This window comes from Lactuca saligna, chromosome 3 (genome assembly GCF_052625555.1).
Source record: "Lactuca saligna cultivar CGN05327 chromosome 3, ASM5262555v1, whole genome shotgun sequence".
Lineage (NCBI taxonomy): Eukaryota > Viridiplantae > Streptophyta > Magnoliopsida > Asterales > Asteraceae > Lactuca > Lactuca saligna.
In genome coordinates, this window is record NC_136419.1 from 118,860,588 (window position 1) to 118,876,373 (window position 15,786).

A 15,786-nucleotide genomic window follows, 5' to 3' on the forward strand; every position below is an offset into this window, starting at 1 on the left:
TTGTTTGGTATCAATGAAATCATTCAAGGGAAACAATAGCTTTTAATAATTATATTAATTTGAAAAACATGGATTACATTTTTTCTTGTATCGCGTTTCATTATTTTCACAAAACAAGAACATTGAGTTTATGGATTTAAATTTTAAGTTTTAACAAAATTATGTTGGTAGATTCATATCAACGGTTTGTATATGTTTATACAACTGCATTTAACATGAACAATATGTGTTTATCATCACTGTAAAAAAAAAAAAAAGAAAAAAATTTCATTTATAACATCGATTTTTTATAACCATTGTTCGGTCTTTTTCAAAAAGTATTCCAAGAAGAACATGCACTTTGTGACAAAATTAGAAGTGACATATACCCGATTTCGAATTCAAGTTTACCAGAAATTATGTTCCCTACATTCATATGTTTCATACCTAACTCATTCGTACACCATTTGACACATATCTAACCATATGCATGCTCGATTAATTTTTTGGTCTCATTGTACAATTTTCACCAAACTCCCCAAACAAATCGACAATTAGTACGCAGTCTTTGATCCTCCCCGAGTAATAAACCAGACCAAATTAATTCATGGTATTATTTTAGCTTTTGTGGCTACAATTTTAAAGACACTTAAAAGGGTCCGTTACTAAAGTCTGGGCATTATCCAAGTTCATTTAATTAGGCCTTTAACATATCTTTGTCAATTAGGTACATGCATTTATCGTTAATCTTCTTCTTTCCTAAAATGGAAAGACGAACATGCGAAACATACGTCATCTTACTTTCTATACCCTATTTTTGTGCATAAATTTTTACGACCTATAACTTTAACATTACTGAAAGCTTCAAGAGCACTTATTTATTATCCTACAATAGACACGTGCATTCCTGTATAATTTTTTTATTATGTTAATGTATATCTCCGTTTAGTGATGTATTAACTTGATCACATTTGATATTTATTTGTGTTTAGCTTAATTAATTGTAGAATGTATAGGCTCGAAAGATCTCTGATAAAGTTATGCCTCGTGTAATAATCAATCATAAGATCGATTGAAAAACCCACTCGATCAAGTTACGAGATTAGATTACTATGAAAGCTTCATATAAACCAGGTAAGAGTATTATCAGGAGTAAAGTGAATATTAAAGAGATTTATAAACGACAGACAAAAGTAACCTAATTTTACATTAACTCACCCAACTCTCATTTACATACGCTAAAAGACAAAACCATAAACACACACACAAGAAGACAAACAAAAAACGCACACATAAACACACACATTGCAGTATAAATAGGAGGTGTGTTTCATAAGGAGACGTGTGGTTGAAGTTCTTGTTTTCACTCACAGTCGCTGCTACTAACAGCTTCAGTTTCCACCACCCTTCTATGGAAGTTGCGGTGGCAACCACAGGCGGCACAGGTAAGTGAAGCCTCCGTGTCCTCCTCCTCACTCGCCGCCATGAATTCCCGACACCCATCAACAGCATACCCGCCGACGTTGGCTGCATGGTTTCTTTGACACTCGCCATATCTCACATGAACCCTCATCGTGTTCGATGAGTTAGCTGAATCCATTAACGGTGGTGGTGGTAGTGGTTCTTCCCTTTTCAACACAACTCGTCTTTTCGTCATTTCTTTAGAGAAAAGATGTCTTCTTTGTTTCTTAACTAGCGTAACCCTAAAAGGGATTATTTATAGGCTGTAAAGCTTTTCACTAACCTTAAGAATATATTTGATTAGTTTCACTTTTCACCCTTACTATTTGATTATGTTGCCATTCTTAACCTTACTGTTTTTATTAATCACAATTAGACCTTTGTGTTTTTTTTGTAAGGATACTACGGCAGAATTATAGTTTAAGTTTTGGTTAGAAGTAGGCATGTGTGCTTCCACATGTATATGCGATCTTAGCTATCTATTGGCACATGTATGTTTCTAAGAATATTTCCTGTTTCTTTTTTTAGCCTTAATTTTACCATGTTTTTCGAAATCTATTTTTTTTATAAAAAATTATAGTAGATATTATATATTTTACAACTACTTTTACAATTTCTTGAAGTCGATTTTTGAAATTTGTTACAGAGTTTGTGTAATATTTATTAGATATATGAATTTCTTGAGAAAAGAATGATCAATTGTCCGAATAGATATGTACCCTCTTAGCAAAATAAAGGACTAATTTATAATCTATAATCTATTTATTTTCAAATCCCTCTCCTTTAGAGTTGGTATTATATATATAGAAAAAGTGAATGACAGAGAAGTTATGCCAAGATATTGTGCCCAAAAATGTTTGGTTTAAAAGGAATTCAGATTGGCAAAATGCTTATAGGAGGGAGCATGTTACATCAAATTGTCAAGACTTATCCTAAGAAAAATCTTAATTATGAATTTATAATTGGATATTATCCGTAACATTATTAGTATGATTTACTATGTTAACAACAAAATTTCTTGCGTTTTAGACCGCAAAATTGAAATTATGTCCAGAATGTAAGAAGAGTAAAAAGACAAGGGTTGTAAGTGAAAGTATCATTTATCTCATGTGATGGGTAATAATGTATATAATGTATAATAGTTAATTAAGTGACAAAACACTCTCTAGAGTGGTCCAATTATGATTTGATTACCCAAATGTTAACAACTCATTAAGCATAGAACAAAAGTGTTTCCTTCTTTTTGAAGGGATAAATGAAAAAAAAAATGGTCATTAATAGACTTTCATTTCATCTAGCTTGTTGAACTGCCCAAGAACAACTAAGCTAGTAAACTCGTAATTTATATTTTTGGTTATCCTTTTCATAACATTTTTATAATGCATGCAATCAAACAAAGAGAAAAAGTGATTCCATATTATTATTAATTAGAAGGATGTGATGAAGTGACTGGAAATCATGCGTAAGTCCTAACAATTCAATGCACCAAATACGACATTTAATTTCATTTGACTTGTTGAAATGGCCAAAAAAGTATAAAGATTCTTAGGTTTTCGGATGGCAAGAGTTTCTTTATTTTACTATACTAATTTCTTTTTGGATGGCAAGATAAGTTGCGATAAATGAGGATATAATTGAAATGAGCAATTAACTTATATTATACGATGTAATTGTGAATAAAATACGAATTTTAATTTCATTAGATTTGTGAAACGACCAAAAACGAAATAAGCTTTAAGGTACTGGCTTATCAATATTATTATTTTTTTTTTTACTTTTCTTTCTAAAATGGCTAATTAAACATCAGTGGTCAATTCAATGTATCAAATATTAATATCCTCACTTTGGATGTGACATTAGGGTTCCATCTTCAATGAATCTAATTAATTGATTATGATAATTGGGCATGGTTTTCTTTTAATTGAGTAATGACAAACTAATGGGTAATGTGTAATCTCACCATTTTAAGAAAAAAAATTGACTAAGAATAAAGATTAAATGAATCGATATCAAATTTGTGGAGCTCTCATGGGATTGTTGCATGTATGCTTACGCATTTTAGGCACTTCTATCCAATTAATATTCCTTTAATATACTTCTAGTAATTGAAATATTCAACGACTCGAGTATAACTTTAACTTCTTAATTATAAAAGAGCTTATAGCTTAGCAATATGAAGATAAGGGGCCCTTCAACCAATCAAAGTATTTTCCGATGATGATCGAGTTAATCTAGGTTTCTGGTGTTGACTTGTGAGTTATTTCCTCATTCTTCCATTGGTGTGGTGATGGGGGGATAGGGTACCATAATGATTGGCTCTCGTTTTGACTTGTGAGTATTTTCCTTAGCATGTAAGTTGCGTGTATAGATGGAAGAAGGCTGTGAAGACCCATCAAATGACAAACATATATATATATATATATATATATATATATATATATATATATATATATATATATATATATATATATATATATATATATATACTAGAAAACTTTTAGGCTCGTGCTAAGCACGACCCAAAGAAAATAATTTAGGTATTATTTTAGTGTAATCTAATGTCACAATGAAGGTAGGGTGATATAGGTAAAAGATTACTATGAATTTGGCATAAACATTTTTTAATATACTATACATTCCAAGCTTTACATTGCGAAGTTTAAGTGAAATATATCATTGACATATTCAGTAACATAAAATACATACATTAATTTACATTAATAAGTGTTTTATTGCTTCACCACCAGGTAATACATAAATATATCATTTACATATTCAGTAACATAATATACATAATTAATTTACCTTAATAGGTGTTTATTGTTTAACCATCAGTTAATACATAAATATATCATTTACATATTCAATAACATAATATACATACATTACTTTCCATTGGCAGGTGTTTATTGCCTCACCACACCATTATGTGATATAGAGAACGAATGAAATATCCAATGTCAACATCTTGATAATAATTTGGTTCCTGCAAATACATTACTAATTTAAAATCAAATTAAATATAAAACAAAATGTAGCTAGAATTTATATTGATATGCATTCCATATTTCAGTTCAAGTACAAATGGAATTCGTGTTTTTAATTTGAATATTTACCAAAGGAAGTTGACAACTTCTCTAATGTCTCTAAATCGAAAATTATGATGTTGCTATTTGCATAATATATAAGTAAGTAATAATGATGCTTCCACAAAGTTGTATTTAACAAAAATTGATGCTGACATGAATTTCATTAAAAAAATGATTACTAATGAAATACCTATTTCATTTTTTTAGATGGTCTTGTAGGAGCAGCTGTTGAAGTTTCTATCCCCTTGGATCTCTCGATTTGATGTTGGCTACACTTTTGTGTTTGCATAGATGAAGGCGTTTTGGTTGATGATTGAGGGTCAGGTGGGTTTGATGTTTCGATTTGTTGTTGGTTATGGGTGTTTTGTTGTTGAGGATTATATGCCTTAACAATGACAAATCTTTTGGTAGGTTTTTGTTGATGATATGTTTGATATGATCGTACAAATGCTACAATTGATAAAGATTTAATTGATGCTGCAATTTTGTCATGAACTTCTTCTCCCTGACACAATTACACAATTACTGGCTAGTCATTTGGTATTAATTTACTTCTTTACATATGGATAAATGACAGAATATTTATCCTTACATTTTCTTCGGCTTCTCTAAGTGAATTTGGATTAAACTGAATGAACTTTTCTATATCTATTGTAGAAATAGTCGCACAAATGGATCCGCCTCCATCATCGATATTAATTGTTGCTCTTGACCTGTTCATTCAAATGTAGTAGTATTAGTGTTTTTGTAGATTACAATTTATTATATAATTTACTTACATGATTCTAACTTTGGATTCACTTTTGCATACAGGATATGTGATGTGATGGTCCAACTAACATCTGCTTCAATTAGCTTCAAGCAATTAGCACATCCGGTTTGTGTGAAACTCCTATCCTGATGTGGAAAACTGAGATTCCCTTTAACCCACGTTGGTTTACCCTATTATAAAAAGTATATCTTGATTTGTATTTATCTTCGAATTAGAAAAGTTATTAATTTGTATAATGATCTAGGTTTGTGTACTCACATTTTCCATCCTTGTGATTGCTACAGCCATTGGAATTATGTCCTCTTCTTCGGGATGTGGCAAAAGAATATCAATATCTTTGTATGTTTCCTTTCGAAGTAACTCTTTTATTTCGTTGTTGTTTTGTTGAAACCTGTTAAGTAGATTGAAGTTACCATTGATATCAATAGTTGGCTAGTTGTTTTGTTTGAAAATACCAGTTGTCTAGTTGTAGGTCTGCCTTGACTGGTGGATTTATAAGGATTGAAGATCCATTAGTTGTTGACAATGATAGCCCTGCATTGGGAATTACTTGGTGATATCCTTATCATATATACGGAAATATAGATGTTTAAATTGTTTTAGTTAAGTGGCCTTACCATAGAAAGTTGTGACCTTCACTTTTATAGCAAATATCATTGGCCTATTCTGGGTCAATTCTTCTATTGCTTTTCCTTCATTGTCATTCAAGGAATCCCATAATGTAAGTATAAGCAGTTTTTTCCTGATAATAAAATACACAAATGTAAAAGAAAATAATAATGTAGCTACAAAAAACGTAATGAGATTGGATTGGTGTTTGTTGGTTAATTTTTGTACATACTCTTCATTCACAATAATCACATCTCTCTTTGATGATGTTTTTGCTCCTTGATCTATTAGTCGACTTGGAAAGCATTTAATAACGACCCCTCGTACATCTTTGAATTTAGAACAATATCATGAGTGATGTTGTAGTAAGTTTAAGGTGATAATGCGAAATATGTAAAGTTTGTCTCGCTTTGGTTGTTTCCTGCATCTGCATACTTGAACATCTGACTAAACGGAGTGAATGTGAATAGGCATGGGAGTGGTGGTGGACTTAGCTCTGGCTGCGGTTCAACGAGGGTATGTTTGGTGAGTGACCACGAATGTTCATATGAACTGAGTCGAAATCTTGGTTCTGTTGGTATCAACTTTGCATTGGAAATTCGATAGCGTTTGTATGCTTGGAATGTGTTTTTTATAAAATTCCAGATAGTTACTAAAGATTAAGGCTGATACCTTAGTTCCCTGTTATTTGTACACAAGAATTAACATGATATATTTTGAACAAAGATGCAATTTAATGTTGTTTTACCTATGTATTAATAAACATGAGTCTTCTGTAGTTGCTTTTGGTCTTGCTCTGTTTTGTGTTCCCACATTCTAAAACTTGAATGATGACAGTCCATTTTTTGTTCAGGTTGGGAGTAATATCCAATATGTTTGATAGTTCTCTCTCCATGTGGTCGTGTTTCTGCTTATTTGTCATCTGAAAATATTACAATGTTTTTTCTGGTACATGGTTGATGTCAATACTTGTACATGAATTAGTTAACATGTCATAAATAGTTAGGGAACAACATATAAGTGGATATTTATATTTGGACTTGATATCATTATTGCACAATGTTTTTATTATAATAAACTGTTATTAGAAATTTTTGGTATTGTTAGATTTTTAGTTTATAAGGGGATACAATTAAATCAAGAAATGGAAACATACACAAAAATAACAGATGACCATATGCATGCCATGTGAGAGGGAAATACATAAATAAAAATCATTACCAATTGCTGGCCATAGATAGATGGGAAGAGGTGAATTTAAGTTTGGGTTGTGCTGATGTTTAAATTGATTTGAAGAATAGAGAAGATGAGTATGAAATTGAAATGAGAATACCATAACTTATTCTCTAATGTTTTGTTATGAAGTGACATGAACGATGGTTGACAATTGAAAAAATTCACATGGTTCTCAACTTAAAATCGTTATGCTAATGGCAACAATACTACAGTAAGTTGGAACATAACTGGATTCTTATGTGTGGAGAATTGTAGAAATGATGATGAAAATTGAAGATCTTACGAATTTTGAGGAAGCGGAAAGTATTCCTTTGATTGATGCCGCCTTTTTGTTGTGTGTAGGTTGTCCTTGAAATATGATTTAAACAAAATATTGATGCCATTAATAACTGTATTGCGGTTACATGATGATTATTAAATTCGGTTTGTCAGTTACTTATTCTCCGTTGGATGGATGGTCCTCTGTAATTATTTCCATCTAACATTTTAATAACAATTATTATGTAAATTTAATATTATAGACATTCAAGTTTTTGGAGCATTTTGTTTCCTCCTTTTAAAAGGGTATTTTGGTCTTAATCTAGTTTCTTATTATTAGAAAAAGAACAGGTAACAAATTAATATTGTATTTGTAAATTATTATGTTTAATAATCACATTTATAAAGTTAAATATGAAACAAGGAGGTGTTGTAAAAGTTGTAAATTTTTATTTATAGTTTATAAGTTCGTTAGTATTTAACTTTGATAATATTTTCAATTTTAAGTAAACATTATTGTGGAGCTATGGTTATAAAAGGACTGTAATACAATATTTTATTTCAAATAACTTTCAAATACATTAATCAAAACTTAATTCCCTTTGTAAATTTATTCAAAGAACAATTTTCCAACAGAATAACAAAGAAAAAAGTGTTACATAAGCCTGGTACAAAAAAGTCATTTAAATATCATATCTATTTTCATATGTGTCCCTACTTACTAATGTAAAATTGTGTCTGTACCAAGTAAATGGATAAATTAAAAACTTTCATTGGTCTCTTTACAAATCTTTAATTATGTTGTTGAGTACACCCCCAAAAATGTATATCATCAAAGAAATGATAGTTGTGTCATCATTTTTTTGTTCTTATTCCACATACTACATGGAGACTCCTGTTCGTCGTTGTATTTGTGTCGGTCCAATAATCCATGAAACTGGTCATGGCTATTTTTTCCTTAGAGCATTCCCCTAGAAATTGGAAAAGGAATAAAAAAAAGTTACATATGATCTCCATGAAAAAAAAGCGCATCTTTTAATTTTGGTGAACATGAAAAGTTCTTCTTATGATATGTAAGAAACTATATTTGACAATGCTTCTTATTAAGTTCATTTCTACAGTGAAACTGAGAAAATAAAAGGTTAAAATTAACTAAACCTTATATTTACTTCAACCTTTCTGACTACCAGACACTGACGGGTCCAACCTGAAATCTGAGGTAAAAGAGAATCAAATTGATAATCAAAATATTTATATAAAAGTAAATATCATTACCATTTTCATTTGGAATCCAGTGACATTACTTTTCCACCAATAAAAACTAAATTCCTTGAAACAAATTTGAAATGTTATCAGGTTGTTTCATGCATGGTAAACCTTAAATGGCTTAGCTGTGTTGGCAGATTGTACTACAACTCCAATAGCAACACCATCTACAACACTGTTTTAATTCCTCTATATAATTATATGAATTAGTAAAAAAAAAAACCATTTTAACTTCATAAATGAATGTGGCAGATGTGAAGTTGAAACAAGCATGACATGAATCTTTACTGTTAAATGTCACATTGATTTGCACCTGGTATAAAATTAAAGCAGGGTATTGGAGGTTCGATGGAAGGTAATATATAATAGATGCTAAGCCCTTAGTTCATGGAGTACAATTAACAGGTCCACCCTGAAATCTGAGGTAAATGATAAATAAAATGATAAGCAAGATAGATAATTGAGCATATTTAATTATAAGACTAATTCAAAATGTATACCTGACTTGGTCATTAGGTGTGTGGTTGCTATAATTCCCTTAGACAGGTTGCCTTTGAAAACTTCTATTGTTACAGACATGCCTCATCCAATATACAATTCAATTGCATGAGAATATACAAAAGTTGCAGAATTAGTACAATGATGTTACATTAACCTACCACGAAATAAATGCATGTAAAATATTAACAAACCTTCAATATGATTCATGTAGATAACAACAGGGGACATTGGGCTTGAAATGAACTGCTACCATGAGTGTTGTTAACATCACCTGTGTACTTTCTAAAAATTTCTAACTTGTTGATTTTTTGATGTGATATTTGACCTGCAAAATTGAATTCAAACTTTCATTAATTGGCTATTTTTTTGTTAAATTGTAAAGGGTTACAAGAATTGTAAGTAATGTGTGGAAGTAGGAATGTACACCTGGTTGGCATATTGTAAGACTTGCTGATATACAATATTTTTGGTTTTTTGGGTGTCAGTACCATTTTGTGATTGATTAATAACAACTTTAACATTTCCAATTGTTCTAGCTCGTGATAGAGCAACATACAATTGTCCGTGGGAAAAAACATGCTCTTTTAGATATACACCTACACAGTCTAGGGTTTGACCTTGTGCTTTGTTAATTGTCATTGCAAAGCATCGTTTGATTGGAAATTGCATTCTTTTGAATGGAATTGTGTATTCTTCACCTGTTCGTGGTTCTAAAGGTATTCTATGAATAAATACTTGTTTCCCAGCAAAATCTCCAATTGCAATTTCTGCTTGAATAACATTCCTATTGAAATTTTTGCAAAAACGTATTGTACCATTACATAATCCTTCTGTTGGATTCATGTTTCTTAATAATATTATAGGTGCATTTTTCTTCAAAACAAGTCAATGTGGTGGCATGCCATTTGGAGTTAAAGAGTGAAGAAGATCTTCATAATGAGCTTGGTCGTTTGGATCAAGTGTTTCATCAAAACTAATATACTCCATTTCTTCACCTGGGAATTTGTGTATTAAGATATCATTGATCTCATGTACAAAATTGTTGTTTGTTGTCAATATAGCTCGGTTCAAGGTAGAATGGACATTGGTTGAAATGTTGGATATATTAGGGTAAACATAGTCTATAAGAACATTTAACTGATTTGTTGTTGCATTATTTTGTATGACGATTTGTGTAGGAAGAGTAACAAAATCATTATCATCTGAGATTTCTTTGCCATCACCTATTCTTAGGAGAAAATTTGTAAACATAGGATCTAGAAATAACCTCATTTTTTCATCTAGTTGTAGTAGAGACAATGATTGCCATAGATGAGAGTTAGTCAAACAGACAGCAATTGTATTTGACTTGTTACCATTTCGAACAACTGACAATGTTTGTCTAAAATCACCACCAAGTACAACCACTTTCCCACCAAAAATTTCTGTTGAATCCATAAGATCTTGTAGTAAGTCATCTAGAGCTTCTAATGCAGATCGTTTTGCCATGGTAGCTTCATCCCAAATAATCAATTGACAGGTCTTAATTAATATACCTAAAGAACATTCCTTACTAATTCTACAAATTGACCTGTCTATTAAATCTAATGGAATTTTATATCTTGAATGAGCTGTTCTACCTCCCGGAAGTAATGATGCAGCAATGCCTGATGTTGCAGTTGCTAATGCAATATGTCCTTTTGATCTGATTTTTGCTAGCAATGCTCTATATAGGAAAGTTTTCCCTATACCACCTGGACCATCAATGAAAAATGTTCCACCTTTATTGGCTTTCACTTTTCCAATTATTGTATCAAATGTAATTTTTTGTTTTTTTGTTAACATTATGTATTGATTTTAGATCATCATCTGATACAATAATACTTTGTTGTGCGATTATTTCCTCTGTTTGATCATCTAAATCAGTATATGATAAATCATCTGGCAATATATCAAATTCATGAATTTGTCTTCCTGTTGATTGTAAATAGGTGTTAATTTGCTTAAACGCGTTTCGTTTGGCTTCTTTTTTTGAATAATTGTTGCAGTGTAGAAAATCTTCTAACATTGCAGATTCAAAAGATAGCCACAACTCACGAGGATTACTTGGAATTGTGTATACAAGCAAGCTTGCAAAAAGTCTTCGTAATTCATATGGCATGTGGTAAACTGATGCTTCTTGTAGGCATAATTTTTGGCTATTATCATCAATTAGATATCCATGTAGTAATGCAGATTCTTGAAAGGTAGCAACCTTAATTCCTTTACAAATCTTAAGACTATCATATGATTTTGGACATCTTATTTTGGATAAAAGTATCCGTAGATAATATCTCTCACCTTCAATTGGATGAGCAAGCACAATACGTCCTATTGATTTTTCAGTTTTTCTGGGTGACCAAATCGTCGTATCTGACTTCCATACAAAATGGTTTGGATACTCTACATATGTTAAATTAAGATGTTGTGCAAATTTGTATGTGTTGTTTTGAACAAAAAACTCAGTAAGCATAGTTTTTCTCTTTGATGAATTGGCAACAATATTGGTTATTTGTTCTTTCCTTTTAAAGGTTATCGGTTGATAATCTTCTAAATGAAGGGGTAAATGAATAACCGCTGGTTTGATATCGCCTAATGAAAATCTAAAAATTCTCCAAGCTGCCTCGGGGGGTGAAATCCACCTACCTGCTTGAAATTGATCAATTTCGTTTATTGTCTCATGATGGTCATTTAATGAAACTACAAAACTTATTTTGTCAGAACCTTTGCATATATATTTATATATGTATTTGATTGCCTTTATTGTTGAGCATATTTCTAAATTAATATGACAATTAAAGTTACATAATAAATAGGGATTGTATGGAACAACCCATCTATTATCTAGCTCTGCACCTCTAACCATAACCTTTACGCCATTGTCACGTCTTCTATAAGTCGGATATGCATCATTAGTTTGGGTCGTTTCACAACAAAAAGCTTTTGGATATAAATTCTTGCAAAAGCCTCTTTTTTTCATACAAACATTACGTGGGTTAAGAACACCACATGGACCGTGAATCATGTGCTTCAACACCATTCTAAATAGATGAGGATTTGACTTTTCATCGGGTATTTCAGCAGAAACAATCTCATCATATTCTTCTGAATGGTACATCTTATAATGAGATGAAAGTATAAGTAAAAAATGTGCATGAGGAAGACCTCTCCTTTGAAACTCAACCACATAAGTGTACGCCACAACTTTTCCAAATATTTCTTTTTTCAAAATTTCTTTTTTAAATTGCTCAAGTTTAGCATGGAAAACTCTTACAATTAAATCGGCCCTATTTTGTGTTTCCTCTTGAATCATCATGTGTTGCCTAATTTCTGGCCAATTCGGGTTGCAAGTTAATGTAAGAAAAATGTTAGGTTTTCCAAACTTTTGCACTAATGCCATAGTGTCAATGTATTTTCGTCTCATATTCCTTGGACCACCAATAAAATTTGCTGGTAAAACCACACGACGACCTATAGTTGAGGCATTAGTTTCACCACTTGCTAGTGCATCTACAACCCCTTGAAGGAACTCTTGTCGTAACTCATGTTGTTGTTTTCTGTAGAAAGCTAATCTTTGTGTTTCTAATTTCACATAACTGTCCACAATATATTGTTGTAATAATCAACCAAAAAGCAGTAAGCAAGATTTGTCATGTTTACGAATTTGAAGTTTGTAGGCATAATATTCTCTAACAGAGACATATTTTGCTGTTTCAGAACTTCTTGTCATCACTGTTAAGAAAAATTAATTAATTTGCATGAAGCAAGGAAAAATAAAATTGAAACTGCATTTACTACCTGACTCTTCCATATTTAATAAGTCGTCGACATTTGTCATTCCCATGGGCGAGATAGGAACATGTAACTATCCTATTGTGTGTTTGTTCGTTGGCACTTTTTTTGGGTATATGTTGATGCCAATCAAGTTACCCAAATGGAAACATTAAAGGGTATTGTAATGGATCATAACAACCATAATAATATTCAACACTCTTGGGTATGTTACTATGTGTTCTAACTTCAATATTTCTTTTACCATGTTCTCTGTTCTCTTCGCCTTCAACCCAAATAGTTGCACTTGTGCAACTTCAGGCTTGTTATACACACGTTGATCTTGTGTCGGGATAGTCTTAAGAATAATCCTATAGTCATCTATAAATGGAATGTCTCTTAAATTTCGGAAAAAGCATGCATATGGATTATGATGTAGATAGGTTATGCATTTTGCAATTAAGTCTTTGGATAACCGTGGAGAAGATGTTAATCGATTTTCTATTTCATTCTCAGTATCGTGAAAATACAATTGCAAGTTTTTAGCTTTTTTCCTTTAGGATGTAAATCATTTACGAAATGATACACTTGACCTTGGACACTAAAAGTGTAAATACCCTTATTTCTTCTTGTTAGGTTCTTGTCAGCTGTAACACCAAATGAAGTGAAGGAAAAATGATTATTGTATGTTCTATATACCCTTGCTTCTTCTGAGGTAGATGTTAACAAGTCATGCATGACAAGTGGGAGTTCATTACTGGATAAAACAATACGACCTTCTAAACAACAAAAGTTTGATGTTTCTGAATGAAACTTAACAGCATCACAATACTTGAGGAAGAATATCAGCAGATAAAATAACTTGTTGCAAATGTTCTTTTCCTGTTCTATTGTTGACTTGATTGCCCATGTTGTTTGACATTGCAACTGAATGAAAAATATTTTTAGCTTTTATCTTATTAATTCTTCTTTTTTCTCTAGTTATGATTTCATCTGAGTTGGTTGATTTTTCTCCGTTGGTTGAGTTTTCTCCTGTGGTATCAATTATTTTTTTGTTGATGAATTGTAGTTTTGCATTGCAACTGTTTTTTCTTTTCTTTTGTCTCCATTTTATAATTGCATCTTTTCTATATTGTTTCTTATATTGCCAAGCATTATGAATCATATTTAACTTTTCTATTATATAATTATACCTCCCTTTTTTCTTCTTCCAATTTATAATTGCTAATCTCCTGTATTGGTTCTTTTGTATAATGGAACATGCAGCAACAGGTAATGCTCTTGTGTAATTTGTAGAGGTATGTTGACATGTTTTCATGATATTCAAATTGATTGCAATTACTGGCTTCTAAATATATTTTTGTGTTTTTTTTTTCAAATTTATAGGAGTTGTATTTTCTTTAAACGTTTACACCAATTGAATTAAAAAATATATTAAGTATCTTCATAGATTAAGCAAGAAAGAAGAACCTGGCAGTTGACATAAGGTGCCTACCATAGACATGTTAACTGATGGCCGGCCTTCAGTGTAAACAGATTCAACATCTGGTTCATTAAAAAATAGATAAATGACTATATTTAAATATATTCCCCACAGGGAAAGAAATAGGATACTAACAACATACATTAAGTGGGATTCTAACCTTTTATTGAACATTCTGGGAAGATGAATGAATCCTTTATCAATGAAGATGATTTGCAATCAAAATCTTGTACATCACTATCCTAAAAGATCAAATCATGTTTCTTGACAGTTTTTGCAAGTTTAAAAAATAAGATATATAATTAATTTTTGAATCTTATGAATGGAAATTCCAAACAACAGAATTATTTAAAAAAAAAACCCCTTACTTTGAAGTTTTTTTCAGTAACATGCAAAAGGTTAGAATTTATAGTTTTGCCGAAACCCACAATCTTTAGTTGTTAATTAGGCTTGGAATTGCTCTTTCTTTAATCTAAAAGTAAACCAATGCATCAGGTACATTTACAAGTTGTAATTGCTAAGTGTTCCTTAACAAAGTAAGGCTTTGATATCAAATGGGAGTGCATGAAAGAACCGAATTATCGTTATTTTAACACCGATTTAAGGGAAAATAAATGGATATGGGTGTATTACTGATGCAAATTTTGTGATAATTTCATCGAGGAATTCATATTGAAGCCCTAAATTGACTGATGCATTCTTAATCACGAATAGGAGGAATAGCAGAAAGATGCGTAACATGAATCTGTGAGATGGAATGAAGAAATACAATTGATACAGGATAATTCTTACCTGTTTCTTTAGACAGGGGGTTTGTTGACACAATCTTCAGTATGGCGCGCAGATTGTAAGAGGAAGAGAAGGAAAGGATACTCCCATTCACGATGTATGTATGTGTTTTATTAGCGATGATAAGATGCATGGAAGATTTGGGGATTTTTTTGGACGTGAAGTAATGTTCTCTGTTTCTGGATGATGAGAAACTGGCGCATATTTAGAGGAGGAGGGATTCGAGAATTGATCAGCGGGTGGATTGTATATTGTGAAAAATTTGAACGAACGGGAGAAGGTATGTTAGGATAAGTTGCGTCCTTTTAGAAGACAGGTTACGTGGTCTAAAGGGAACCATGGAAATTGGCTTTCTAAGGCAGGAGGAAAACAGGGTTTTCATATATAATAATGATATATATATATATATATATATATATATATATATATATATATATATATATATATATATATATTCAGGTTCATTTGAGACCATGCTAATTTTGTGAAATTGTGAAATCAAATCTAAAAATAATTTTAAAATGCAAAATAAAAGGAAAAATCCAAAAATTCTT

At 31.3% G+C, this 15,786-nt stretch overlaps 2 protein-coding genes across 2 annotated transcripts; both read right to left on the reverse strand.

Moving 5' to 3' along the window:
- Positions 1 to 1,122: 1,122 nt before the first annotated feature.
- MIF2 (mini zinc finger 2) lies at positions 1,123 to 1,687 on the reverse strand. Its single transcript, XM_078985765.1, has one exon. It carries the CDS (start codon positions 1,634 to 1,636, stop codon positions 1,343 to 1,345), a length of 294 nt encoding a protein of 97 aa, XP_078841891.1. The 5' UTR covers positions 1,637 to 1,687; the 3' UTR covers positions 1,123 to 1,342.
- An 8,369-nt stretch (positions 1,688 to 10,056) lies between these two features.
- LOC145035915 (uncharacterized) lies at positions 10,057 to 15,184 on the reverse strand. Its single transcript, XM_078984416.1, has 9 exons — positions 15,077 to 15,184; positions 14,604 to 14,685; positions 14,431 to 14,505; positions 14,154 to 14,308; positions 13,578 to 13,887; positions 13,209 to 13,461; positions 11,035 to 12,785; positions 10,707 to 10,946; positions 10,057 to 10,664 (listed from the first exon to the last, which is right to left on the reverse strand). Exons 1-9 carry the CDS (start codon positions 15,182 to 15,184, stop codon positions 10,057 to 10,059), a joined length of 3,582 nt encoding a protein of 1,193 aa, XP_078840542.1.
- Between the last annotated feature and the right edge of the window lie 602 nt (positions 15,185 to 15,786).

Bases quoted from the DNA above. Each gene is read 5' to 3' on its own strand.
- LOC145035915 (XM_078984416.1), bottom strand. From the start codon at position 15,184: ATGTTACGCATCTTTCTGCTATTCCTCCTATTCGTGATTAAGAATGCA. The intron at 14,309-14,430 runs GTTCTTCTTTCT...AAATATATTTAG, and splicing joins CACCTTATGTCAACTGCCAG to AAGCCAGTAATTGCAATCAA. The intron at 13,888-14,153 runs GTATAATTATAT...TTTTTCATTCAG, and splicing joins TGGAAGAAGAAAAAAGGGAG to TTGCAATGTCAAACAACATG.
- MIF2 (XM_078985765.1), bottom strand. From the start codon at position 1,636: ATGACGAAAAGACGAGTTGTGTTGAAAAGGGAAGAACCACTACCACCA.